The 26,727-nt window shown below is 47.3% G+C and overlaps 9 protein-coding genes across 9 annotated transcripts; 4 read left to right on the top strand and 5 right to left on the bottom strand.

The window, feature by feature from the left end:
* Positions 1-5,051: 5,051 nt before the first annotated feature.
* EYB26_006836 (uncharacterized protein) lies at positions 5,052-9,515 on the bottom strand (the record flags this gene model as incomplete). The annotated part of the gene is made up of 3 exons (XM_054266109.1): positions 5,052-5,210; positions 5,263-5,451; positions 5,502-9,515. 3 exons carry the CDS (start codon positions 9,513-9,515, stop codon positions 5,052-5,054), a joined length of 4,362 nt encoding a protein of 1,453 aa, XP_054122084.1.
* Positions 9,516-10,343: 828 nt separating this feature from the next.
* EYB26_006837 (uncharacterized protein) lies at positions 10,344-11,699 on the top strand (the record flags this gene model as incomplete). Its single annotated transcript, XM_054266110.1, has 4 exons — positions 10,344-10,543; positions 10,606-10,781; positions 10,845-11,482; positions 11,538-11,699. 4 exons carry the CDS (start codon positions 10,344-10,346, stop codon positions 11,697-11,699), a joined length of 1,176 nt encoding a protein of 391 aa, XP_054122085.1.
* Positions 11,700-11,795: 96 nt separating this feature from the next.
* On the bottom strand, positions 11,796-12,345 carry EYB26_006838 (uncharacterized protein; the record flags this gene model as incomplete). The annotated part of the gene is made up of 4 exons (XM_054266111.1): positions 11,796-11,862; positions 11,931-12,033; positions 12,101-12,206; positions 12,274-12,345. The coding sequence occupies 4 exons, from the start codon at positions 12,343-12,345 to the stop codon at positions 11,796-11,798; spliced, it is 348 nt and encodes a 115-aa protein (XP_054122086.1).
* Positions 12,346-13,665: 1,320 nt separating this feature from the next.
* Positions 13,666-15,183, top strand: EYB26_006839 (uncharacterized protein; the record flags this gene model as incomplete). Its single annotated transcript, XM_054266112.1, has 3 exons — positions 13,666-13,732; positions 13,894-14,758; positions 14,814-15,183. 3 exons carry the CDS (start codon positions 13,666-13,668, stop codon positions 15,181-15,183), a joined length of 1,302 nt encoding a protein of 433 aa, XP_054122087.1.
* A 250-nt stretch (positions 15,184-15,433) lies between these two features.
* EYB26_006840 (uncharacterized protein) lies at positions 15,434-16,670 on the bottom strand (the record flags this gene model as incomplete). The annotated part of the gene is made up of 2 exons (XM_054266113.1): positions 15,434-15,640; positions 15,699-16,670. 2 exons carry the CDS (start codon positions 16,668-16,670, stop codon positions 15,434-15,436), a joined length of 1,179 nt encoding a protein of 392 aa, XP_054122088.1.
* Positions 16,671-17,352: 682 nt separating this feature from the next.
* EYB26_006841 (uncharacterized protein) lies at positions 17,353-19,352 on the top strand (the record flags this gene model as incomplete). The annotated part of the gene is made up of 5 exons (XM_054266114.1): positions 17,353-17,424; positions 17,479-17,558; positions 17,624-17,702; positions 17,757-18,698; positions 18,750-19,352. The coding sequence occupies 5 exons, from the start codon at positions 17,353-17,355 to the stop codon at positions 19,350-19,352; spliced, it is 1,776 nt and encodes a 591-aa protein (XP_054122089.1).
* A 189-nt stretch (positions 19,353-19,541) lies between these two features.
* On the bottom strand, positions 19,542-21,063 carry EYB26_006842 (uncharacterized protein; the record flags this gene model as incomplete). Its single annotated transcript, XM_054266115.1, has 3 exons — positions 19,542-19,946; positions 20,012-20,686; positions 20,737-21,063. The coding sequence occupies 3 exons, from the start codon at positions 21,061-21,063 to the stop codon at positions 19,542-19,544; spliced, it is 1,407 nt and encodes a 468-aa protein (XP_054122090.1).
* A 753-nt stretch (positions 21,064-21,816) lies between these two features.
* EYB26_006843 (uncharacterized protein) lies at positions 21,817-23,366 on the top strand (the record flags this gene model as incomplete). Its single annotated transcript, XM_054266116.1, has 3 exons — positions 21,817-22,371; positions 22,424-22,901; positions 22,954-23,366. 3 exons carry the CDS (start codon positions 21,817-21,819, stop codon positions 23,364-23,366), a joined length of 1,446 nt encoding a protein of 481 aa, XP_054122091.1.
* A 49-nt stretch (positions 23,367-23,415) lies between these two features.
* Positions 23,416-25,777, bottom strand: EYB26_006844 (uncharacterized protein; the record flags this gene model as incomplete). The annotated part of the gene is made up of 6 exons (XM_054266117.1): positions 23,416-23,853; positions 23,902-24,800; positions 24,848-25,272; positions 25,337-25,392; positions 25,451-25,625; positions 25,683-25,777. The coding sequence occupies 6 exons, from the start codon at positions 25,775-25,777 to the stop codon at positions 23,416-23,418; spliced, it is 2,088 nt and encodes a 695-aa protein (XP_054122092.1).
* Positions 25,778-26,727: the final 950 nt, after the last annotated feature.

The following is a 26,727-nucleotide window of genomic DNA, read 5'->3' on the forward strand; positions in this document are numbered from 1 at the left end:
AAGAATTGTGGGGAGAATTTTTTTTCCTCTGGTCTGGTCGGAGAATCTTGGGACTGAAAATCGTGGCAAATTCTTGGGATCGAGAACATTGTTAGGCTTACAATTGCTGTAACATGTTTGGCTAGAATGGAAATATTGTAACGAATAATACGGGTCCCGGGACCGTTATGCTTGGTCCCCGTTTCGGGCGGAATGGGCTGTACCGGGTGTGTGTAATTTATTATATTTTTCATTATGTATTCTCAATTTCTTTGCACAGCCTTGGCCTGACTGCGTGTTCGGAGATGTTCACTTGCCCCGTTTTCGTCTCCTTCACTAGAGTCACTAGCTGAAACAGTCACTTTCGTAGCAAAGAAGAATGTCAGAAGACAATTGATCCAACCCTTTCTTAGGGTCGTATATAATCGGCCCAGTGATATGGTTACAATCGATATCAGCAGATGTTGACGATGAGGTCATGCTCAGTCCCTGGCTGCTGCACGACTTCTGCAGATAAAGCTGATAAGCACGCACGGGCCAATCACAGGCCATCTAATTCCATGACAAGGCTCGTGGCCACTGGACACCAAGCCCCACTACAGTACCGTATGTATGGTAAGAACGTATGGAGAAGGTATAGGTATATATTTCCCGCTGACTGTATTACCGTATTAATAAATAGCGGCCGCCGACCGGAGGCCTCCCTGGCTGTCCGGCCACTCACAGAGCTGCTTACTCCAGCATTGACACGAATTGATTTGCTGTTGCCATGTCGGACTGTAGGCCTCCGGAGCGGAAATTTCGCCAATACTTTTTCCCGTAAATGTTTGTAGTAACCATACGGGTCACGTTTTTACAATGAATGTATATAAATTGACATTTTCACAAAAAAAATAAATATTGAATTCACAATGAAGATGATCAATCTCTTGATCCCGATTGTTTCGTGTTGTTCAGTCCTTGTAGTGTGTTTGCTTCTCTGCAGCTACAGTCGGCCGAATCATTTCCTTGATGGGCCGAAGTATCGCCAATCCTTTCCGCCGTGCATTCTCTAGCTTAGGCCAGGAAATGAGTTAGCATTAGCAATACGGAGTATGTAACTTCAATATACAGTAGCAATAGTCAATCTGGTCAGTGACTCACCAGATCGTCATGTCCCTTGCTAATTGCCAGCCAACAGTTCCCTACCCCGCTTACAGATTTCCCGTTTCCATGACTCCTCCTCAAACGTCTTCTATGGTCTCGAAATAGAGAATGAGATCAACAATTGAGTCGTTCTACAAATACACAATGGCCCTTCCGAGACTATAGTAGAATCGCAGAAGAGTAAGTGTGTATACTATGTAGTATGAACATCGACACCGTTTGCAGAATGCCGAGCTTCGAGCGTGTTCCGGAACAGGCAAGATGCCCTACTTTTCCTGAGCGGGTATCCAATAACGTGACCGGAGCCGTGATGGAGCCGTAACTAGCGTCCGTAGTCCCGGCTCCGGAGGGGAAATTACCGTATCATACCTACAAAACGTACAGTACACTTGCCTAGTGGTTATGCACTGGCAGACACCGTGTGAGGAAATGAGCATGCATCGGAACGCTCCCCAGTTTACGTATTTTTATTACAACCGTGCCTGCCGCCAATAAAGCGACATGTTGCTTGGCGAGGAATAAGCGATTGATCTCAATTTGCTTGCTGATAGCCATATTAACAGCGGCATCAAGAGTGTCTGATCGAAGTGGCCTGGAGAAATAACATGCAAATAAGATACAAATAACGAAAAATGAAAAATAAAAAATAAAAATAAAATAAGAAAAGTCAATGATCATTACTCTATCCACTTCAAGTATACATTTCCCAGGCTCAAGTCGTCCACAAATCGACACAACAAATCAAATCACACCAAGTACAAACTCAAGTTGAAACGAGCAGCCCAAGGGAAAAAAAGAAAAGAGGCAACGAGGACGTGCATGCAGCTAACGGAAGCACTGACCCCAAGAGCTTACAAACTGGAAGGCTTCTGAAGGTGCTAACTATTGGTTGACAATCAAAGAGCTTTTTCGTACGATTTTGAGGCTAGTTCAAATACGTGTTAGGCTTTCGGCTGGGTTGGACGGAGAATGGAGGGCACCCCGGCCGTAAAGCATGAAGGACGGATGTACCCCACGCTGCCTTGCTGTCCTGCATCATGTAGCGGAATGGATGCACACGTATGCATTGCGATAATGTGCGCTGGACACGAGACAGCAAAAATTATGCGATGATATAGGTGCAATCCTCTCGTGTTTAGATACTCGAGACATTCGTGTAGATTAATTAAGATGCCATGACTTTCATCTGCTTGCTCTTGTCTAGAATAGTATTCACTTGCATTCCATCCAAGATCGAGCGTGGCTAGTGAGATCTGGCGCTATACCGAATATAGAATCCTATGCCGAGTTTCCGGTTTTCACGTGCTTGTTTTACATACAATTCGAATGTCTCTTTGCGCTTTCAATCCATTCATTTCCATTGTTTGTTTCAATTCTTGACCAAGGGCATAACAACAGCCTGGTGAATCCTCTGGAATTCGATTTTAAACGCATCTCAGCAATTGCTCGCCTCACTGAACTGGACACAGAATACGGAGCCTTTGGTAACCATCCACAGTCACTGTGTACAAGTCAGTAACATACAAATATACCGTATTGCACAGTGGATACAAAACCCAAGCCGACATCGGCTAAGCGGGAGCCTCAATAGTATATCTACTATATCCTCGCTTATTGGCTGGGCACTTGGTCTATGGGTAATTATGGGCACCTAATTACCCCGAAAAGAGCATGGTTTCCTGGAAATAAGAATTATCAAATTGGAACGGTAATGGAAAATAATCCATAACTTAAGTTTAAGTCGAGTTTATCTTCACGCTAGTAAGTGTTTTGGGTTCCTGTAGGGAAGCGGCTTTTGCTGTTTGAATTCATTTGTTAAGATTTGATGAATTTCGAAATAAGTCCGTTGGTTGGCGATCTGATGTAGATGAAGACTTAAATATCTGGGCAAAGTATCGGACTGAGCTAGGTACTAATATTGTGATGCGAATTCTCTCTTCTTTTAAGGTGGTGGTGAACATTGTACAGCCAACAGTTCGTTCTCTGTCTATGCCACCGTTCCATCCACCGTTCCATCCATCTCATTTCATGTCTCATGCCTAACCTCGTTATGTTGCCACGGTCCCATCCGGAGTAAACACCATAAAGTCCGGCAAACTCCCCACCTCCCTCATACGCTCCATACAGTCTGTGACTCTGTGTATGCATACGAATTTTCCCATACGGAAGCTAGACAATCAGAATATGAGATGGGAAAAAGAAAAGAAAAAGATGTGATGACACGCAGCTTTATTCGATGCATAATCCTATGCAACCCCGCTCCGGGCCTACATACGTAGCCGTGCTAGTAGATATTCCAGATGTCTACTCCGTAGAGCAATATGCTAGATAATGTTTGAAACTTGTCTGTCGAGTACGGATGAATTAATTGAAAAGGGTAATAGGATCCCACTCGAATTGCTCGCTCTGTATGAGATTCTCGGGTCCATAGACAGTGGAGGACTTCCCATACAGACTTATTACAAACGTTACAATACATGAAATAAAATATCGAGGAATCGGTCACATGATACCGGAAACCTCTTGGCAAGGTCAAGGCCCGATTTTCCCCGACAGTCCTCTCTTTTTGCTTTTACTGTGAGCGAGGAGTAAAAAGGTCCTTGGCAGCTTCGTCGAAACGCAAAGAAAAGCAAGAAAAGCTAAAGAAGCTCACCGAGAAACCGCTTTTGCTCAAGTACGGGTACGTGAACGCCGTTTGACTCATTCGAAATTGGCAGTTGTCTTTTTCGGGAGGATTCGGAACTCCTCCACTCAAATGTCAGTCTCCAGTGGCCAATTTGCAATTTGATCGAAGCGTGGTATTGCTTGCTATGCAGTTGTCCGCTTGCGAAAATCGGAGGCGATTCCTCCCCTCTTTCTCGGGTTTCTGTTTCTTGTCACGACTCCGTATGAGGAGAACAGGCGAACAAAAGGAAGAGCTCATGTCCCATTCTCCTCAATGCGATGCGACCCGATGCGGCAACATACGACCGACTGGCATACAATAACAACACAACATGGTTTGTTTCTCCGGCCAAACCATGTGTGTCACGCAGCTCCAATAAGCAGTTTCGAAGTCCTTTCGCATCGCATGTACATTGCTAGGTGGTTCAGTAGAAACGAATAGCAAATCAATTAGATACCGTTCATGGCTCTGAGCAAAATATGGTCTTACTACGCATTATCCAGTTCTGTAGGTATGATTGTTGTGTGCCTTTTGAGCGGGATCTCCGTCAGTCAACTAAAGTTGCCGAAATAGGTAATTTTGTAGTCCTCCTCTTCACGTCGAATCTTCTCCAATCAGCCACCTATTCACGCCATACAATGGATGAACAGCAGCTCAGGGGAATCTATGCCTTTCTTGGATATATTTCGTGTCTATCATTTGGTATTATATTGGAAGGAATAGACAAAAGTATTGTTTCCCTAGTTTTGCCTACCCGCCAACTACTGGATTTATGGAATGATGCCACCTGCATCGTCAATATCAATTTACGAATTTCGATACACAAAGACCATTTGAAGATGTCTTCGATAAGTAGCTTACGAAGCTGCTCGTTTATAGTTATGTCGTATAATTAATGAATATGAAGGACATCTGTTGGTGGACATTGGAAGGCGGAGTTCCAGGATTGTCAACAACCGGAAAAAGAATTACTAGACTTTGACTGTCCTGGACCCAGTGACCAGAATGACATGGATGTATTGGAGGATTAAAAGAAACATGGGTAGGCAGCATTTATATTGTATTTTGGATACGAGCATTATAGTCAGGGAAAGCAGGAGAAAGAACATAATTCTTTATGCCAGTTGACAAGTTTTCCCTCATCCATGAATACTCTATAGGACTATGCTACAAGAAAACAGATATAGAGATTTTGAAGTGTAAAATATAACATGAAGAATACATGCTAGCAGAACTTAAATCAAACGAACCGCCACTCTGCTTAAAGATAACGGAGTTCCCGAGCCCGGCGAACCAAAGGTGGAATCTTGCGGAGAAGGGGATCATGTGGGTTTACCTCTACGATAGCCCTGTAGAGTCCATCGAGTCGCTGGATGAAGATGTCCATGATCTGTGGCGCGACTTCGCGGATATCGGGATCCTAAATCGGGAAAATTAGTGATTGCTGATTTAGATAAAGGCTGTAGACTTACTCCGAGATTCACGGTTTGAAGCACATATTCAAGCCAGGCCAAACGCTCCTGAACATTTGTCACGAGAGCTGTGGTGATCGCAACTCCCACAGATAATGACACAATAGGCGATACGGTAGTCAGATAAGCCGGGTCGAGGCGAACAAAAAAGTTGTCGAACAGATCAGCCTGCTGCGACGATTGTAACCACTTAGAAGTTGTCAGTATGTAATTCGACCGTATCTACAAGAGTAACTTACCCTGACGGATGCCTCCTCGAGGTTTCCTTCTGAAGCCAACCGAGTAATGTCGGCTAGTTCAATCTCCTCCGGGGAACGTTGCGCAGGTGCCGGAGGCTGTCGAGCAGGAACAGGCTGTCGAGCAACGTTCTCGCGTCGTGAACTCAGCTGCTTCTGCAACGCTGCCACCTCGCCCTGCAAAGCAGCCTGAGACGTCGCCATTACATCAATAGTCTCTTTCAAGCTGTGGACGGCAGAAACTAATTGGTCGATCTTAGCAGAGTCATGCTTGCGTTGCGCTTCGTAGTGTCTCGACTGAGCCTGGAACAACTGCTCAAAATCACGCAGAGCCGTCTCCGATTGACGAGTGAGTGCAGCTTGTACCGCAGGAGTGATGACGCTTTGAATCAACTTCGCTACTTCTCCTTCAACCCGAGAAGCACTAGAGTTTGCGACTGCCTCAGAGATGGGGTTTAACACCTCTGGCTGCTTAACTGCACGAGTCAGTGCATTTGGCAGGCGCTGGCTTAACTCACGTGGGAAGTTTTGACTGAAATGCGTGGAAATCACACCTTCTAGTTGTTTACCGACGGCAGTAGACGCTGAGTCAACAACGGCAGGCAAAACTTGTTTTTCAATGCTTTGGCCGATAATGCGAGAAAGGCTCTTCTCGACATTGTCGGCAAGCGTACTTGACACAAGTCGAAGGATTTGATCAGTCTTGCTAGCTGATGCAGCATCCCAAGCTCGACGCTCGTCATCAAGGCGCTTCTGAAGTCCGTCGAATTCACGGCTGAACTCCTTCGTAACCTCCGCGGAAACACCCTTCTTGAGCTCTTTGATCAATTCACTGGAGACACTCAAGCTGGCGGGAGGTGCTTGCTGAGCCTTCGTTTCTGCAACCAAGCCTTGGCTCTCAGCAGCTACAGCAGGGGTATCTTCTCGTTCCGGTTGTGTAGTTGTGGCCGGAGTAAAGTACTTGGAAAGATCATGCGCTCCAGACGGCTTGCTGACATCCTTGGACTTGTCCTTTCGCTTCTTTTTGGTTTTGTCGGCGCCACTGGTCACCTCTGACTGTTCGTCAGCCGACAATTTACCCAAAGGCTTGACTGGCGAAGTAGTCCTAGAAGCCGCTGTATTCGAAATAGTATCGACAGAGAGATCCGTCACCTTCCTGGCGATGTCCTTGGCTGGTGGCTTCTGTACACTACTAGTGACAGAATCTCCATTCACAGAAGGCTCATCAACCACATAACTGGGGAACGTCTGTAGATCTTTGACTTCAATGTAACCCTCATCCAGCGCATCAATAGCCTCAATAATCTTATTATCTTGTGTCCATCCCAGATCTTCCTTTCTGATGTTCAAACAAGTCACGCCACGTGAGTACATGGCATAAATCTCAAACAATCCAGTTTCTTCCTCCGTAGCACGCGGTGAACCCATGGATTTGCTAAGAGGGAGGATATCGAGACTTCTCAATTGACCTTTGGAAGCAAAAGAGATTTCACGGATGCCACTCAAGCATGCTGTAGATTCAGGCTTGGGCAGCGAAGCATCCTTCTCCGCGACACGCCTGATATAATCTGCCTGAGACATAGGATGCAGATTATATTTAGGCGCAGATAGATGAAGGAAGTAAACGGAATTCCTCGTAGGATGACCAACGACAATAATGCCCGATGAAGGATGGTAGGCAACGCTACAAATGGCATCGGATTCATTCTCGTGTGGAAAGTTCACTTCCTGAACCGCTTTTCCAAGCCCAATATCCCAGAGCTGGAGAGTGTGATTCTGCTTGAGACCAACGAGCACATATCGAAGAGCGACTGCTTTAACGAATGGGCGCAGCTTGTCGATAAATTGAACAGAAGTGGGCCAAGACTTCTCATTTGGTGAGCCGGTGACAAATGTTGTCAAAGGCACACGCACTTCAGGGGGCTGTGAGCCGTCCATGGTCTGGCCAACTTCTTGGATATCCCAAAACCGCAACCGACCAGTCTTGTCGAGAGAAGCGACGACGGTGTCGTCCCCACTGAAAGTGAAATCTTTGCCTGCCTTGCCCGTGGAGATCTTCATCGCGCGTTCCTTGAAGAACTTTTCAGTATCAACAATACGTTGCGAGCCAGACACTCCGTAACTGGGATGGGCGGCATATTGAGGAGAAACAATGTAGATGTTTTTTCCGCGACCGATGCCGAAGAATTCCGGATGACGAGAGCTGGGTTTGGCGCGCGTTTTCAGCTGGCCACCAGATGTATTCTCGTCAGAGGCTGGGTACGGAGGGAAAATGAGGCATTCACTTTCCAAAGTGTCCAACTCAAACAAGTCATTATCTCCTTGAAAGACTGGAGCCCAGTACACAGTCCCACTAACGCCAATCGCAATGATAGCTTGGTCTTTGGCGGCATTGGTATTGGTTGAGGCAGCGTTGCTCAATGCAACGTTGAAAAGACGGTCACGAGCAAAGCGGAAGACTTGCTTGTCGCGTCCATCGTCTTGGCGAATAATTCGCAGTCCACCATTCTTTGCTAGAGCATAAACAATATACTGAGCAGTTGCCGATGTCAAGCAGCGGTCGAGCTGATCAAATTCTTTCTTCAGACGCGCAACATCCATGATACCATCATCACGGACGGCAGGAAGCTTGCCAGTATCTGGTTTGAGGCTGATCGAGATGAATGGTCGGAGAGGGAAGTTGAAAACGCGCACAATACGCTCTTCGCTCTTGTCAACACCATCTTCAGCACTTTCCCAGCTGTCTGCCAACTTCTCCTCTGTACCTAGATTTTTCAAAAGTTTGGCTTGAGCAGCTTCGTCCACCACTTCCTTAACAGTGTCGACATGTTCTGCTTGAATAGATTCGTCTAGTTTACCGGCCTGTTCTTGCTTTTCAATCTCTTTCTTCAATTCGGCTGCGGTATTTGGGAGTTCTTGGACAACAGCATCCGCAACTTCCTCGACAGTTTCGTCCTCTACCTTGGGTCTGGGAGCCTCCCCGAGGTTGGCTCGGCTCAAGGCATCCTCCACCTCTCGGTCTAACTGTGCGGCGAGTTGGTCAACCGCCTTCGAGACTGTCTCCTTTTGGTCAGCCAACTTCTCGTCAGCAACAATAGTCGTCTTTTCCAACGATTTGACATGCTCGTCCGAGATGGTAATGGAATCTTTCTGGCGATGAGCGGATGTCTCGGTTGTAGGAGTGCAGCTACGGGACTTGGGTTGCGGGGTTCGACGAGGTGAGGCGGCCGCCAACTGTTCAAAGGGGTTGACGTATGTGAATATACTACCCTTGGGTTGATTCGACTTTGGGGCCTCAAAGTTCGTAGCTTCCTTGTCGGCAGAGCCAAAGACATGCATAGATTGTTGTTCAGGGGCGGCTATAGCCTGGTCACTGCTCTGGGCACGACTGGCCTCTTCGGATTTGATCTGAGAGCGATTCAAGAGCCGCATGAGCATATCTTGGGTTTCTGCGTTTGTAGTGGAGCTTTCGGGGGCGCGACTAGCAGTAGGCGCAGACGGACCTAGAGCGGGAGACTGAGTAGAGGCGGGGCCAGGTTTGGCCATGAAAGAAGCGACAAGATCTGAAGCCGAGATAGTGCGTGAATGATGAGTTTCCTCTTGATGAGTAGCAGAAAGAGAGGGCGATGAACCAACAGCAGCTGACGGTTGTGGCGAGCTTGGTTTTTTTTGGCTAAACTTCAAAAGATTGAGCAGACTCATAGCCTGATCGGCGCTAGCTGTTCGTTGCTGGTCGCCGCGTGGTGTTGGCACGTTGGGACTGAGAATGTCTGAGCCATGGTGTGGAGGTGTATTGACGGGACCAGGGCTGTAGATCGGCGAGGAAACAGATGGGTGTTGATAGCCATGAGGGAAAGGGTATGCATGCGACTGCAGACCAAACCTCTGACCATCAAGTTGTGGGTTAGCTGCCCGAAATTCCGATGAAGGATAAGCTGCGGCCTGGGCATCTTGAGATTGCATAGGACGCGGCTTCATGCTCGCGAAGAGAGCCTGAAGATCGCTTGGGGTGGACATTTCTGCCAACTCGTCTCTTGATAAGCTAAGAGGACGCCCGTAACGCGACGACTATCAGGTTCTCAGAAGGAAAACTCAGCTGGCAGCTCTGTTTCAAGAGAGCAGTAAGCTTCCACGCAAGCAAGTTCCGGACAGGGAATCGGTCAATAAAGAGATAGAAGGCTAAAATTGCAACAATCGTAAGGCCGTAACGAGGATGACAGATTAAATGAGAGAATTGAAAAGGAATTAATTGGGTGTGGAGAGAGAGCAAAAGCTCAGATGAGGTGAAGGTGAGGTGGAGAGAAAGAGAGGCGAGTTTCCAAGCTGGGAAGGAAGGCTGAAGGCCGGAAAGACGATGTCTTGGCAGGCCATTTAGGTAAGCGTCGCACACAAAATGAGCAGCCAATAAGAGGGAAGAAATCGTCATGCCCCTTGGGGCCTGAGGCCGCACATGTTGCCAGGCCTCTGGGCCTTTGGGGCCTCAGGCTGATGCGGAGGTTGTTTCAGATGCTTGTATGACATCCTATGAGTTAGTACTCCACCACCACGTATGGCATGTTTGAGGTATGGCTCAGCCCCAATGGCATTCGTCAACTGAGTGAGATAGCTGCGCTTCTCTTTATTTTTAAAAATCATGGACTTTCTTCTTCATTGAGACTATTTCCTTGCAATTCGCTTCAAATCTATCGCATTACGTTCCCTTATCCTGGCGATATCAGATGTTTGTTTACCCGTTGCTCCCTGAGATGAGCTGAGATCAACAAATCTAGAGAAGGATATCTAGCTACACCACCCAAAATATTTCAATTGACGATTAAGGCTTGCTTTTCATACCCATCCAACAAAATGTATTCCATCAAGAATTTACTTCCAATTTTCCTCTCATGCGCCTCTGCTGCCACTACAGGAGTCGTACGCCGAGCTACCGTTTGCAACAACTCCCCTAGTCTGTGCAGCAAATCATACGGCGAAATAACTCATCTTGGAGCTCACGACAGCGCTTTTCTGCGAGATGCGAGTACAAGCTATTCTGTTTCTGGAAATCAGTGAGTATTAAGCCCTGCCGTCATTTGGCATGGATTTAATGATCAACTCCTAACCGTAACAGATTCTTCAATACAACAGTCCAACTCTCCGCAGGCGTACGGTTGGTGACTGCACAAGTCCATAAAAACAACAACGATTGGCATTTGTGTCATTCAAACTGCGACCTCCTCGATGCCGGAACACTAGAATCGTGGTTAAGTGAAATCAAAATCTGGCTAGATGGAAATCTCAACGACGGTAAGGCTACCGAAACATCAAAAGTATAGCCGGACAGGAGCTGTTTAAGGCTGACAAACATAGTGGTGACTGTTTTGCTGGTCAACTCAGACGACGCTACCGATTCCGAACTCGCCACGGTTTTCGAAGCATCCGGCATCACCAATTACGCATACACCCCTACTTCCTCAAGCGCCACCACAACATGGCCGACTCTACAAGAGCTGATCAGTAACGGTACCCGCCTCATGGCCTTTGTCGCATCCCTATCCTCAAACAGCAATGCCCCGTATCTCATGGATGAGTTTACATATATTTGGGAAAACCCATTCAGCGTCACATCCGCATCGAATTTCTCGTGTCTGCCGGAACGTCCTTCAACAGTATCCGGCAACACCGCCTCCGCCCTATCCTCAAACCGTCTCCCATTCATGAACCACTTCCTCGACACCAACGTCGGTCTCGGCATCCAGGTACCTGACGCAAACGCCGCCGCAACAACAAACGGTCAAAGCGGAACTGGCAACCTACTCACAGCCGCCGAAACCTGCAAATCCGCTTACTCGGGCCGTCAACCCAGCTTTATACTTGTCGACTGGTTCGACAAAGGTCCCGCAATCGACGTAGTCGATCAATTGAACAATGTCACTGACGCAACCGGCCGTGTCGCTGTACCCACCACCAATGCAGACGATAACAACAGTACCAGCAGTGGAACATATGTGGGCTTGCTCGAACTCGTGGATGAAGTCAAGAACGGGGCTAACCCTAGCTTAGGCAATTGGATCTGGGCCGGGGGCGACTGGATCAGCATCCTCGGGGGTGGCGTCTCCTTCTAGTACGGGTAGTACGGGTAGTACTACTTCGGGTGCTAGTAATCAAGTTATTGCTTCAAGATTATGGTGCATAGCGTTGGCGTCCTTGGTGGTGTATGCATAATACGGTGCTTTCCATCATATCATTATTTGAGTGAGAAATCAAAAGCGTTGTTGCATATTTCGGTTTTAGTCTTCAATATCATTCTACTCTCGCAAATCACTCCTTGCCCAATAATTTATTAACAGCCGCAACCTTATCCTCAAACGACTGCACTTTATCAATCCTACATCACACAGAAATCAGATCCGTAATCTCATCGCCTGCCAAAACGAGAAAAGAAAAGGGACATACCTGGACCCACTCCTAATATCAGACTGAATCCTCACAACACCCTGCTGATGCAATATCGTATGCGCCTGGCCAATGACTCGGTGCACTTTATCCCACGGTCCTTCTATGCCAACAATCAGCCAAAAAAAAATATTAAAGATAAATGGAAGAAGGGGTGGGGGAGGATATACCCAACGTCGTTCCGGCAGAGTGCATCACATATTTTAGGCCCGATCTTTCGATTAGTCGTTGCACATCGGCGATTTGTGCGGATACTGAGGCGGAGCCTGTTCCTATCTATTTATTTTTGGGGGATAATATTAGTTTTGGGTGTTGTTCGTTGGGGGTTTGGCGAGGGACGCACTGGAATTAGGCAAAAGTCGGCTGTGCAGTGGTCTGGGGTGGGGATTGAGTCGATTGATGATGGGGACGACATTTTGCTATTTGAAGTTTGATACAGTTCTTGTATGTAGTAGGAGGTAGGAGATAGGTTGTTGGTGCTGTATGTCTGCTTCAAATGTTGGAATCCAAGATGTGTAGTGTATGTGGTTTTGATGAGGAGAAATTAGAAACATTCCCCGCCCTCGTTATAGAAATAAATATGTTCCCCCTCCACACTGATGATGCCAGTTGTAGGGTATCGTTTTCTACTCAACATCCATACTTTCCTTTATAAATATATATTAATCCACATTAATCTTCAACCCGAGGGGCCAGTACAACTTCTATACAAAAGAACAAAGTACGTTGAACTATATGACGTGACACAATTGAGCAATACCGCTCGAGCAACATACTTCTAGAAAGAACTTGCAAAGAACAGCATACAATCGAGCTGGGGCTACATAGTCACCAGGTCCGGTTGAAGAATTACGGAGAATTGTATTGCCACTAGTCTGAGGATCTGCGTATCGGGCACGCGACAACAGTCTCAGCCTTGCTGATCAACATTTTTTGCGCATGAAACTCGTGGTGTTTCGCAGAACCGGAATATATGAATACATGCATGATCAAAGGGTATGACAATGGACGATCCTAGTCCCTAGACCACAGTGGCACGGAAGAATCAGTCGCTATTGACCTCACATTCCTTGTTCTCCTCGGCGTCATGATATGACAGACGGTCACTCTCAACTATTCATCAGTTGTTTTTGGCGGGGCGACTGCTCCTTTCTGCTGAGTTGCTTGCCGGCTGCCTGTGTTGTATGGCTAACCACCACAACAGCTGGCCTGCTATTCCTAGTGTAAAGAACCCGAATTCAATGCCGAGAGGTTAAGCAGGAGTACCACAGTAGTTATGTCGTTTTCATGGTTGAATCGTCTTGGTAAGTTGTATCGGTCCTGGATCAAGGCCAACAACGATACCTCACTCTATTCCTTGGTCATGGGAGATCGCCAGGATGTAAGAAGAACAAGAGGAAAGCTTCACCAATCACAATACGGGGCATACCTTAGATGAATAGAGTCATATCATGCATACATTAAGGATTTCAAGGAGATATAACGACGGAGTACTCGACGGAAAGAATCCGCAAGCGGAGCTTCCAAAGTTCTCCAGCCTTCTAGTGCTAGCCACTAGCCCCGGAACAGCCTAGCACGCTGACGCCAGAAAGCTCCTGCATCCACTCCGCACTAACCTTTCGCTAGTAAGACGAAGCCAGCTCTCTGCTGCTCCTCTCGCCGCTTTCCTCTAATTACTCCCCTGGACCAGCCATTGCATTACCTTGTCCAGTGCGCAGCCTGTCTCTATCTCACAATGGCTGGTGTCTTTCAAAATGTGTTTGGCGGTGCTGCCTCTTCTGGCGCCGTCAGGAGTGATGATGGTAGGTCTGGTCGTTGGGCGTTGGGCCTTGGTTGTTGGTCCCGGTCGCGAGACTCCTATCTTGTGAAGCAATTGCGTTGGGATCGCAGTCCCAATTGCATATTTATCGCATTATTCTACACTACCAACCTCAACAGTAATTGACTGATCTTTTGTCTACAGATTTCGCCGATTTTGCCGCTGTCCCCAATCCTTCCCCCGCAGGCTTGACATCCGGACAGTCTGCCCCAGCAGCTGCCGTCACCGGAGCCAGCGCCGTCCCATACACCGCATGGTATCGCGTCTGGGAAAGAGTCACCCCCCAGGATTTCCTGCAAGAGGCATTCATTCTCCCATTTTTGCTTATCCTTCTTGGATTCCACTTCTGGGGCACACGCAAGAACAAGAGCAAGGCCAAGGCATGGGCAGTCGCCCATGCGCCTATTATCGAAAGCGAATTCGCTGTTGTCGGTTTTGGCAGCGTCGCTAAGGGTACCTCTGTCGAGGGTGCTCAGTCGATTGACCCCGAGAAACTGTTGAAGGAGAAATCCAAGCAGGAGTATCAGTCGTATGCTACCGGTCGTCAAAACGTTGCTTTCCTTGATGTCTCCATCAAGCTTGTGAAGCGCTACAACCCTATTGTGTTTATCATGGACAATGCGTTGGGTCTTTTCTTCGAAAGTTTTCCCCCACCAGTTGAAAGAGTCGAGTCTACTCTGTACACTTTCGATGGCAAGGAGAAGGAGATTGTCCCCACGCCAGGTGGTGATGTTTCTTCTCTCAAGGTGCCCAATTCGACTTATGACGGATTCATCTGGGCCGTTGTGCACAAGAATGCCATGCGTCAGCTCCGTCAGGACCGTTACGATGCCTCCATGACTTTTACCAAGGACAACTCCAAGCTTCCCGCGTGGGTGACTGTGATGACCGAAAGTGCCGAAATTACCGATTTCTTGTTGACTCCTCAGTTGATCAAAGCTATTGAGGAAGCTGGTGATGCTTTTGAGTACTTGATCATCACTGACCAGCCTATTGACAAGCCATTGAAGTACGTTCTTTGACTGTACTGTACTATTCTAAAGTTCAGAGCTAACTGTCTACAGAATCGAAGAAGCCGTCCCCAAGAAACGTATCCAACTCTCCCTCACCATCCCCTCAAATGGCTACGCCTCCACCCTTTCTCTCTACAGCTATTTCCTCCGTCTCCCCGACACCCTCGCCTCCGGCGCGCACTTCCGTCCTGAAGTAACCCGCAAACTGCGCAACGCCCGCGAAGAAGAAATCCGCAAACTCCGCCGCGCAGATGAAGAAGAGAAAGCCGAGGAGCGCAAGTTTGCCGCTGAGAAGCTCAAGAAGGACGAGCGCGAGCGGTTGTTGCGTGGCATGACGGCTGAGGAGCAGAAGAAGTTTTTGGAGAAGGAAAAGGAGAAGGAGCAGCGGAAGATGATGAAGAGGAGTACTCGACGAGGTTGATTTAGTAGCGCGGGTTGATATGGGTTCTTCATTCGTCTTGTGTCTTAACTTACCGATAATTTATCTCAGAGGATGATGGATAGAATGTGTGTAGAGATCACGGCTCGTTGGCTCACGTTACTTAATTTCCCTTCATTTCGAGCAGTATATTATTATTATCATTTATAACTATGCTAGAATGCTTCCATACTTTTATGAATAGAGAATGATATCTACATATATCAAATTACCTAGGTAGCGGATAGTCCAATCAACGGCTCAAAACACACTCCCCCTCCGTCCCAGCCTGACCCGGTTGCGTCCCCATATACCATCCTTCATTGATAAGCCTCCTTTCAATATCGAGCCAGTACTCTGCTTTCCCGTTCGCAGCTGATTTGAGATCGAGGTCACCTAGGCGAATGTCTATCCCAGCCGGCAAGTCTGTTCCGCTGCTCAGATGGGTTGAAGAAGGTATCTACACCTCTCATCAGCTTTCTATCCTTTCATAAGGAGACGAGGAATGAATAGCATACTTTTAAGAAAACAGAACAATCCCTCAACGTCATCGACATGCTCGTCTCCTTTGACCCTGGAGATGGCCCATTCAGGCCAACTTCGTTATGTATTCGTTGCAACGACAGAAGTTTCTGGAGTATCGGATGCTGATACAAAGCTGATGCAATCGTATCAATCTTCTTTGGCAACAAATAAGGAAATATTTGCCTTATTGTGCGTTGCATATCGTTTTCGTTATCAGAGGTAAGATCTAATGGGCAGAATTGTGCTTTTCCGGGTTGTACTGCCACTGCAGTAGCTAGAGTTGTAGGATTTTGGGGGTTGAGCGGTGAATCAGCGCGCTTCATGTCTCGTAATGCGCAGGTACGACATCGTCGTGCCTTGGCCGGGGCGGAGGGGGACTGAACGAGCCATTTCGGTTTTAATTCCACTATATTCACCCCTGCGCTCGTTGTGGGAGGAGTGGTGGTGGTGGTGGTGGTGGTGACGGTGGTCATATCAGTAACCAGCATGCCCAGCGGCTCATCTTCAGCTAGATAAACACCACATCGAATAGCAGGTCGCTGTCCCAAACGCTCTTTTTCTTGCAAGTCGGCGTTACATCTATGAATAATTGATGGCGGTACGCGCACCATAATCTGATCAACTAGCTCCTCATCCCCGAATAAAGGACGAATCTGTGTGCGAAAATCATGCGCTGTTTCGCGGTAGGGCAGGCCATAGCGCACATTTTTGCGGAGACGGAGTAGTTTGCGGCTTGTGATGTTGGTGTCTGTGTCTGTAGCGATATCAGGTTCGAGATTGTCGATGTCGTCGATTTCTGTGGGTGGAGGTGTTGAGCTGCCGTAGTGAGGGATTTCAGATGGTTGGTGTTGAAGCAGGACTTGGTCCTCTGCAGCAGGGAGGATCATGCGATAGACGATGTTGACGCCTCCCTCGGCGAGGTAGTGCAGTTTTATGTCGGATGAGAGCTCAGGGATGGGGTCCATGATGCAAGATGGATGCTAGTTATTGGCTAGCATATGATATAAACAGCTCAAAGTTGCATCTTGTACGAGGTCCAGCACTGTAATTCGACTATAGATGTATTAGCCATTGTACAAATCAACGATTGCCAAATCCATACTGTGCCTATCGAGATAGTCTAGCTGCTGCCTAGGTATGTTATATTCTTCCTTGCTCACGACTTTTCGCCGTTGTGCAACAGAGGCCTAGATAGGTAACCCCGTACAAAGAAAACCCCACATCCAGGGGATCTAAGTGGTGCCTAATTTTGATCCCGACAACCAATACGAGCAGTGCACTCCAAACAAATCATTCTTTCAATCACTAACCCAGACCAGACCGAGCAATGAAGGCAAACATGCCTACAGAGTATACATATATGACTGTCAAAGCGCTCAGTTACACTTAATGCCCCCATATGCTCCACGCTCGCTTATAAGAAGCCAATTGGGGCACCGCGGCGTTTCTGCCTAGTGATGCCTAGGTACACTAGCCTCTTCATTAGGTTTGAGGCTCTTGGCCCTGTCACCAGGAACACCTGGGCATCAAATATATAAAGGCCCCAGCTCACTGTCGAGATGTTTTCTGTCTACAGAGTACAACCTGGGAAGTTCCCCTAACAACCGTTTATTTCCTATCCTTCAGATTCAAAGATTGATCGCGACAATGGCTCCTCCACTGACTCAGGAAACTCGCTTTGCCCTTCCGGGGCTCACTCTGCCTTTGAAATGGAAGCCTGTAAGTGGCCTTGAAGTCAGTCCATTATATCGCTATACTGACAGCCGTAAACAGAACGAGGGGTTCGGGTCGTACAGAGAACTCTTTCCATGTGCATTGGATCCGTCCCAGATGGATACGGGTGGATATCTCACGTGCGTTCTCTTCTGATACCGTCCCATCACCCCGTACTGGAAGACGCCAATTTATAGCTATTTAGATTCCTCAGAACGAAACGGGAGATACTTATGATGAGAATTATGAATACCATTACCGACAAGCCCGATTGGGACAGGAAGGTGTGTCCTTTTGAATTTGTGTCTGTATGTCGCGCAGCTAAAGCGGCATGGTAGATTTACAATCCAGATATCACGTCCAAATGGGCGACAGAGATAGTCGACAGCGGTGCAGATGTAACTCCAAAGATGTTGGAGTGGATCTGGGCCGAGCTCAAACACAAGGCCGAAATCCTCAAGGAGAATGGCGGTATGGTGACCGCATTCAATCCCGGCGTTGTCATATCTGATACCGCCATCTCCAAAGAGCTGCGAGAAGATCTCAAGACGGCTGTACTTCCACTGGAGCAGGTTCCAGAAGATGAGAAAGATTACCACCCAGGATCTGACCAGCGAGTCGTTGATTTGGTGCATCCATCTTTGTTCCCGGTTGTCTACGGCCGCACTCGGATCCTGTGTGATGAGATTCTCACGCGGGATGGCTACTTGTCCTGGTCCGGAAAGACTGAAACACTACCCCAGCACTCGGATCCAGAAGGCATTGTAAATTCAAAACTCAAACTTTTCAGCACCAAATTTCAATGGTTACCCTGCGATGTAGAATTTGCAGAAGATGACGAAAAAGGATGTCGAATTATTTCATACATCAATAATCTGCAGCCACAAAAACACAAGGACCTGTACCAAGTCATTGAGAAGGTGATCACCAAAGCGATCCCTCTATGGGACGAAAGCCTAGATGAAGCGGTCAGTGAGCCGAAGGCTAGGATTTCGTACGAAAGTGTCGAGTATCTACCATCTAGTGATCCGGAACCTGATTGGCAGGAAGACGAGGACGGATACGAGGCATGGCATGCAAACCGACCGATAAAACAACCTGAGCCTCAAGGGGATTTCCAGCTATTGAAACACGATCTCGCTAGCTCTAGAGAGCCGATTTCCTTACGCAAGCGATTCCGTGAAAAGGGATTGCAGATCATTGTGAAATTGGCGAATATCGAATTGACGCCGGACAAGCCGCGTTATGAAGGCGGAACATGGCACGTGGAGGGGCAGTTGGTAAGTCTACTTTGCTCAATGGTCAAGTAATGGATTCTCACATTATTGCAGAATGAACGTATATGTGCGACGGCAATCTACTACTACTCCACAGAAAATATCACCCAGAGTACGCTGTCATTCCGAACACGAGCGGATCTTTATTCGTTCGACGACGTCGACTACCCGCAAAGCCGACATGAGTTTCTGCAACACGTTTATGGTTTTGGCCCTGACACAAATGGCTGGGGTGACTGCCCTATCACACAAGACCTTGGTGATGTATCTTGCCATGAGGGCCGTCTCCTCACTTTTCCCAATGCGCTACAACACCGTGTTTCACCCTTTGAGCTTGCCGATAAGACTAAGCCAGGACATCGCAAGATTCTCGCCCTGTTCCTTGTTGATCCACACATTCGAATTATCTCTACAGCGAATGTGCCTCCCCAGAGGGCGGACTGGCTTGCTGAGAGGGACCAGTTGAGAGCGACTCTGCTTGAGAGGAAGCTTCCCGTTGAGCTGACGCAGATGGTTTTGAAGGATTTGGATGATATACCAATCTCAATGGAGGAGGCGAAACAATACCGGGAGGAGCTGATGGAGGAGAGAAGGGCGGTGAAAGACGAGCAAAGTGACATGTTCTCAATCGGTAGTTTCAGTCTCTGTGAGCACTAAACTGCAGCCTGGGGGTCCCTGAAAGCGGGGAGTAAGGCAATTATTACATAGTTACCCACAGCGTAGGTATCTCCCATCTGGTACCTACATAAGTTACGAGCAGCTAGCTAACCGCGGATAAATTTGAAATCGTGGATATCATAAAGCCTCTAGTCTAAATATATACAAGCCGCCGGAAGAATCAATCAATCAGCAAAATCTAGCAGCAGCCTTCGTCTCATCCCTCGTCGCTTTCAAAAACGGAATCAAATCCGTTCCCCCCGTCCCGTAAAACACCTTTTCTTCCCTCTGCTTCGTACCATCATGAGAGTTTGCAACATATGATGTGGCACTCGCAAGGTTAACTCTATTCTTTCTCACATCCTCATACTTTGATGATTTGGGGGCTGGCCTTGATGCCGGCAAAATCACATATCGCGAAACGATTTGAATGTGCTTGTCGCGGAAACCGCCTAGTTTCATGACCACTGCGTTGTAGGCTTGTCGTACGTCCGAGGAGACGGGGAGACTGAGTGCGTAGGGACGGATGTTGGCGATTGAAGCCACATACTCGAGGAACCGGCGATGGGGGCCGGGCATATAATTTCTCATTTCCTTCAAACATGTCAGTCGGCGTTCAATCTTTAATCCAAAAAGGAGGAAAAAGGGAGGAAGGCTACCTTCATAAAAGCAGTATGTTTATCCTTAATCGTCTTCCCTTCCACCTCTCCACTGGCAATATGCTGAATCCCCAACGCGATATCAATCAACTGCACCAAGGAGCTCTGCGCGTTACTGCCACCACTATACTGATGCCATCGTCCCTTATCATCGCCAGTATCATAAAACACGCCATTAGGCAACCCTGCCGCACCCATATTCTTCGACCCAGCCAACAGCGGCCTAATCTGATGATAAAAAACCATAGGGTTGGTTCGTTCGTACATTCTTTCCAGTATATGGCCGATCTCATCTATGCATTCTCCCATGCCATTAAGCAGATTTGTGAGGATTGTGTTGCGGTTTGATGATGTGCTTTCAGTCGTGCTACCGTCGTTGTCATCGGCAGTGGTCGTATTGTTGATTGTGGTGATACTGTCGAGCACCAAACGAATCATTTTTGCGCCGCAGGCTTCCATGGCGACGGATACGACGAGGAACCAGCGTTCGTCGTCGGTGGCAGTGAAGGAGTTGATGGTGTCTATGTTGTCGGGGTTTGTAAGGTCTGTTTCTTCGTTATTGTTGTTGATTGTGGTGAAGTTCCAGAGATTCAACGCTGCGTATGTCGCGCAGGGAGGGAGTTCGAGGTGCTCTGAGACTGCCAGGAAGGGGCAGGATATGCTTGGTGGTAATTTCTATCCATCAATTAGTACATTGTTATCTGTTATGAGTAAGGGGAACGAACATCTTCAGCCTTCTCACCACCCCAGATATATGCATGCGTCAGGAAAGCAAGAACAAGGTACGCCCTCTGCCACTCTCCTTCATCATCTGCACTAAGACCCTCAACCGACAAAACCGGTAGGTCAAGCACTTTCTGTCTGATCTCGCCGGTCTGAATGAGTTGAGGCAAATCGGAAATAACATCTTCCCAGGGCGAGAAATACGGGGTTGAGAGTCTGTGGAGAGGGAGTTTTCTGTTGCTGCTGTTACTGTTGATGGGTAAGAAGCCGGTTTCGTAGGAGACGCGGAACTCGTCGAGGGGGATTGGTGATGAGGGGATGTTGAGCATTGTGAATAATTATGTTCGGGGATGGTACAGTTCTATGATGATGCTAGGATGTGTAGGAAATGTATGCGGTAGATGCAAGTGTTGATGGGTAATAGATACTTCTTCGTCTTCGGTTCTGAGAGAAACCTGATATCCACCCAGATATATACTGAAATAAATACCTAAAGACTTCAGAAGATACTACTATCCACTTGAAGTATCAAATTTGAAGACCAAAGCCCACCGGGTGACCCGTATGACAAAACTAAGTTATATATCACCTCCTGGTTACCTAATCCCCAGTCCCAAACTCACATCATATGGTAACCAAAACCACACCGAAAAATGCCGTCGCATATCCATTTTTCCGTGAATATCCATCAAAAAAAGATAAGCATTGAAAGTTCGGAACCTCGTGGTTGGTTAGCTCTCTTTGTAATCTTTGGTCCAAACATTCAATTGTTTTAGATGACGTCGTTTTAGGGCTTGTAGGACGGTAAAGAACGGTATCTACCGGTAGTTGCTTCAAGCACAACACGGAAGCGGGAACGGAAGCGGGAACGGTGGCGGTGATGGTACGGGGGTTCGTTATCTTTACGACGGATTCTCGTAGTTAGATTGTGATGATAGTTGAGATACGTCTATGATTAATTTGATTTTTGGTGGGGATCGTGGGTAATAAGTTCTCTGACCTTCTCCTCTTCGTTGTGAAGAATCACAGTTGAGAAAGTCGAATCTTTGTATATACATAAAACAATCCGAATATAGGACAGAATGGCCCCCTCATTGATAACACCCGTCTCCAGCGCCGAAGAGACAACTGCTAGCAAAGTGACAATCAGCAAATTCACACCTCCATCCTACGCCAGCAACGCCCAAACCCGGGAGTATGCAGAATCTCTCGATAGAACTGACCCTTTGAGTGCTTTCAGGGAGAAATTCATCATCCCTTCAAAAGCGAACTTGAAAGCCACCAAATTGGCAAAACCAGGGCTTTCGCAAGATGAGAGTATTTATTTCTGTGGAAATTCTTTAGGGCTTCAGCCCCGCGCTACGAGTAAATATCTAGAAGCTCAGCTGGACACATGGTCTTCGATTGGAGTTCTTGGTCATTTCAGAGATCTTGAGGATTCGCCGTTGACGTCATGGCAGCTGCTGGCTGAGCAAGCTGCAGGCGACATGGCAAGGATTGTTGGCGCGAATCCGGAAGAGGTTGCGGCTATGGGGACGTTGACTGCGAATTTGCACATGTTGCTGGCCAGCTTTTATAAGCCGACGGAGAGCAGGCATAAGGTTTTGTTGGATTGGAAGGCTTTTCCTAGTGATCATGTATGCAGAAATCATCAAGTTCATTTTCTTGACTTTGCTAATTGTGATGCAGTATGCGATCGAGTCCCAAATTGAGTGGCACGGCCTAAACCCCAAGGATTCGATGGTCTTGATTGGTCCCGATGAGGGCGAATATGTCATTTCAACCGAGAAGATTCTGTCAGTTATTGATGAGCATGCCTCAGAAACCGCATTGCTGTTACTCCCCGGTATCCAGTACTACAGTGGACAGTATTTTGATATCCCCACAATCACCAAGCATGCCCAGTCTCGCGGTATCGTGGTGGGTTGGGATCTGGCACATGCCTATGCCAATGTCGATGTTAAATTGCACGATTGGAATGTCGACTTTGCTGCATGGTGTACATACAAGTATGGAAATGCCGGTCCAGGAGCAATTGGTGGTATTTTCGTACATGAGCGACATGGTGTTGTAGACTATAGCCAGGGAGAGGACAAGCCAGTGTTCCGTCACCGCTTGACTGGTTGGTATGGAGGTGATCGATCAGTAAGATTCAAAATGGACAATAGTAAGTCTGACTCAGTTATTCGTTATGCAAATACCGTCGCTAATATGATTAGAATTCAAACCAATCCCTGGCGCTGGCGGCTTCCAGGTTTCAAACCCATCTGCTATCGACTTGGCTGCTTTGTGCTCCTCTCTATCGGTATTCAATAAAACTTCCATAGCACAGATTCGAGCCAAGTCTTTAAGATTGACACATTATCTCGAATATTTGTTGCTTGCCGGAACAACGGACGAAACGAGGAAGTTCCGTATTATTACTCCCTCAGACCCCAATGCCAGAGGTGCTCAATTGAGCTTGTTGCTCAATCCAGGCCTTCTCGATAAGGTCGCTCAACGATTGGAAGATGCTGGTATCATTTGCGACAAGAGACAGCCAGATGTTGTACGAGTAGCTCCTGCACCGTTATACAACACTTTCACAGAGGTGTGGATATTTGTAAATGAGCTAAAAACAGCTATTGCATAGTTAGTTTATATACATGAATAATATTGTTAGACGGTTGGTGGATCAAAAATCATAGAATTCCTGTCGTAAACCAATCTTCCGTATTGCGCAGAAAGTCTTGTCCTTGGGCAAAGAAATTTTCGGCAAGCATGGAGTACTGGTCTCCATATATATCTGTCTGTGTCAGGAGCATGTTAGAGTCAAAGCCTTGGTCCGGTTCTTGAGGGGCCAGCTGAGTATCGCCGGGAACCTGTGATGTCCTTCGTGAGACTCTGATTCTCGTCGGTTCTGGTAGAGGCGTCGTGCTGGAAACTTCATGTGCCTTGTTTCCACTTTCTGAAAACAGGGTTGAGCCAAATAAGCTGCTTCTCTCATCTGAAAAGCCAGAAGAATAATCAAGTATCTCCCAAAATCGAGATAAATCAATGACAAGGCTTTTGTCTTGTGTTCTAGTGTATGGAACATAGGATGCCGTAACAGCTCCATTCAAAGCTTGCAGTTTCTCTGCCTGTAAACTGATTAGTGACTGTTTTCAACACACTTCAATTCAGCATACCATTTTCGCCATGTGTGGCCACTCCTTCCCTAGATCCTGCACAAAATTCAGACAACTCTCGAAACGTTCTTGTTTATCTTTTCGAATGCCTTCGTCTTCGGTAAAACTGAGTTGCAGCTCGATAGTCGCCACGACAGCAGCGCAGTAACCCAAGAAGGGATCAGATATTCGAAATCCCTTTTCCTCGAAGTAACTCACGAAATAAACAATCCAAGAAGTATGAGTCGATATCATGTCCGACGAATGTTGTATGAAGATTTCAGGAATGGTGCTCCGATGGTTGCGAAGACTCAGAGACAACAAGAGTGGATGGTTGAGGAGGCAAAGGATTGTATGATACATGAATTGATTGAAAAACCAGGGGCCCCAGTAGTCACGATTAGACTGCAAGTCATCTGCGGATCTATCCGGAAGACCGGAAAATTTGAAGCGATGGATATACGGGACACGAGTCTCACTGTCCATCTGCGACGCAATGATTTTCGAGTATTCGGATTCTGGTGACCATGGCAAAACCCCATTCGACTTACCTCGGCGTTTTACGTATCTCGCTGTCCGAGAAAAGGTCTCACTTAATTGTAGATAATATGCCACAATGCCTTCGTCTTTCATCCCTCGAGTGATCCGGACCTCGACACCAGGGTTCGCAGTTTTGGTGATATCAGGGGCTACCCCGGTACTCTTGGGATATTTTACCAGATTTTCTGGACTGGCATAGTCTAGTATGTGCACATCTTCTCCGTGAAATCGTCGTAGCAGACAGATGCTCCAGAAACACCTGCGTCGTTCCTCTCTGACCACGTGATCAAGTATAGAAGTAGGTTCGTACGCAAGGTTGGCACACCTGGCGAGATTCATAGCCAAGCTACTAAGTATCGTGGCTTGATGAACATTGCCATCTTTTACTGTTAGCGATTGATTAGTGGAAAGGAAAAACAGGCCATACTGGTATAGTCCACCATGCTCAATAAACAGAGAGCTTGGAGTGTAGATATCTCGACAGGACCACTAAGGACACGCTTTATGACACGTTCGCGTGCAGCTTCCATATAAGATGGCACCAAGGCATGTAGCGAAGCTGTGTTGCCGCCTGCGTCGTTCAGTATATCGGGTGAGCAGAATCTGATGGCCAATGCCAAGATAGTATAAACAATTTCAGGATCCCGATGACCTAAACTTGCCAAGAAGGTTTGACGATGAAACAATGCGAGCGGTTGGCAATCACAGTAGACCAAGAATGCTTGCGCAATTTCGAGCACCTTTTCCCACGGCGGCAGAGAAACTTCTGCGTTGCTTTCCCAGTTTGGTAAAGAAGGAGTGGTATGCTCCTGATAAGACTGTATATCCGCTTGACTTTGTCGCTCACTGCGCCTATAAGCACAAGAACTTGGTGTCAGATGTCTAATAATGTGCGCTTCGAATTAGTGAATCTCACTCTAGATTAGATAAAACGCGTGTCATCTGAGCCTCCAGATGTCCAAGACGACGTTCCTGAAGTCCCCCCCCCCAGATTAGTAGAATCCTAGATTCGAGAAACGAGGAAACATACCACTCCCGGAGGCCCATCAGTCGAGCTTTCCGAGCGAGCATCAAGAGCCGAAGTCTCCGACACTCTCTGAGAGCTGGGTCGACTGGCTCGACTCCGAATGTACGTGCAAGGCTGACGAAGCCGTGCACAATGAGAGCAAATCGGCTGTTCACCGGGACATTTGGTCTTTTTGCGCCTGCTGATTCGTTAGCTACGGAATCACTCGCCAAAAGAATCAAGGGGGATTAATCACCTGCATGGCTCACAGGCCTGACCGACCCGCTTGCGACGCGGAGTGTATGGGTAGTCCTGGCGATGAGCTCTGTGTGAGTGGGTATTCTCCGACATAGCCGGTTAAGGACGAGCCATTTCAAGTTGAAAGAGGATGCGGTTGAAACTGAGTTGGTTGCACAAGGAAAGTAGCTTAACTAACTCGGAAGGAGCCGTTCTCGCTGTGGGGCGGCTCTTTCCTTGTTCCATCTCGACTTCTTTTCTTTTCGCATCAACACTCTATGCTCCATGAGTATTTTATGTCAAATAAGGAGAGAATACAGAGAATCCCCTAATTTTTCCAGTCAGAATATCAATTTGCTGTGCAGTCCAGTCCGAGTACAGAGCAATCTACCAGTAATACCCATCATGGGAAAGCTTCGTTCGAACTTCATAGTTCGTACCGTTACACATGAATACTAGTACTTCTCCTTTCGTCGATATAGATCCAGACCTTCATTAATGCCTATCAGCCTCCGTACCTAATAGCTAATTACGGAAACAGGAAACTCTGAAGAACGAATGAAATGTTGATGGTGGCAAGGGCGCCCGGCAGAGCATTCCGAAACCGGGACATTGCCACTCAAGGTACCATCAATAGGAACGTCATGTAGCATCACTCGTGCCTGACCATTGAGTGGATACTTAAAGAGGAAATAATAAAATTTTCTTTTATCCATTTTTAGCAGTCAGCGAAAAAAATCTTTCGAGTTGTTTTGCGATAATATATAAAGACAGGTTCGGTCCGGCCGAACGGATCTCCTAGCTGTGGGTTAGGGAGGGTTACCTAGGGTTAGCCGACGAATCTATTCAGACCGTTAACTTTCGTGGCACATTCGATCATATACCATTCTACCAAAGCTTTCTCAGAGAACAATACGAGACGAAAGAAACCTCCTATCGTCTATAACATAGCACACAAATATACGAAATGACCGAGCAAGATCCAACAACCACCTCCACCGGAGAACCCTCCACATCCAACGCAGACCAACCATCGCGTTCATCCTCCCTCTCTTCATCGGCAA

Source organism: Talaromyces marneffei, chromosome 5 (assembly GCF_009556855.1).
Source record: "Talaromyces marneffei chromosome 5, complete sequence".
In the NCBI taxonomy this organism is placed as follows: domain Eukaryota; kingdom Fungi; phylum Ascomycota; class Eurotiomycetes; order Eurotiales; family Trichocomaceae; genus Talaromyces; species Talaromyces marneffei.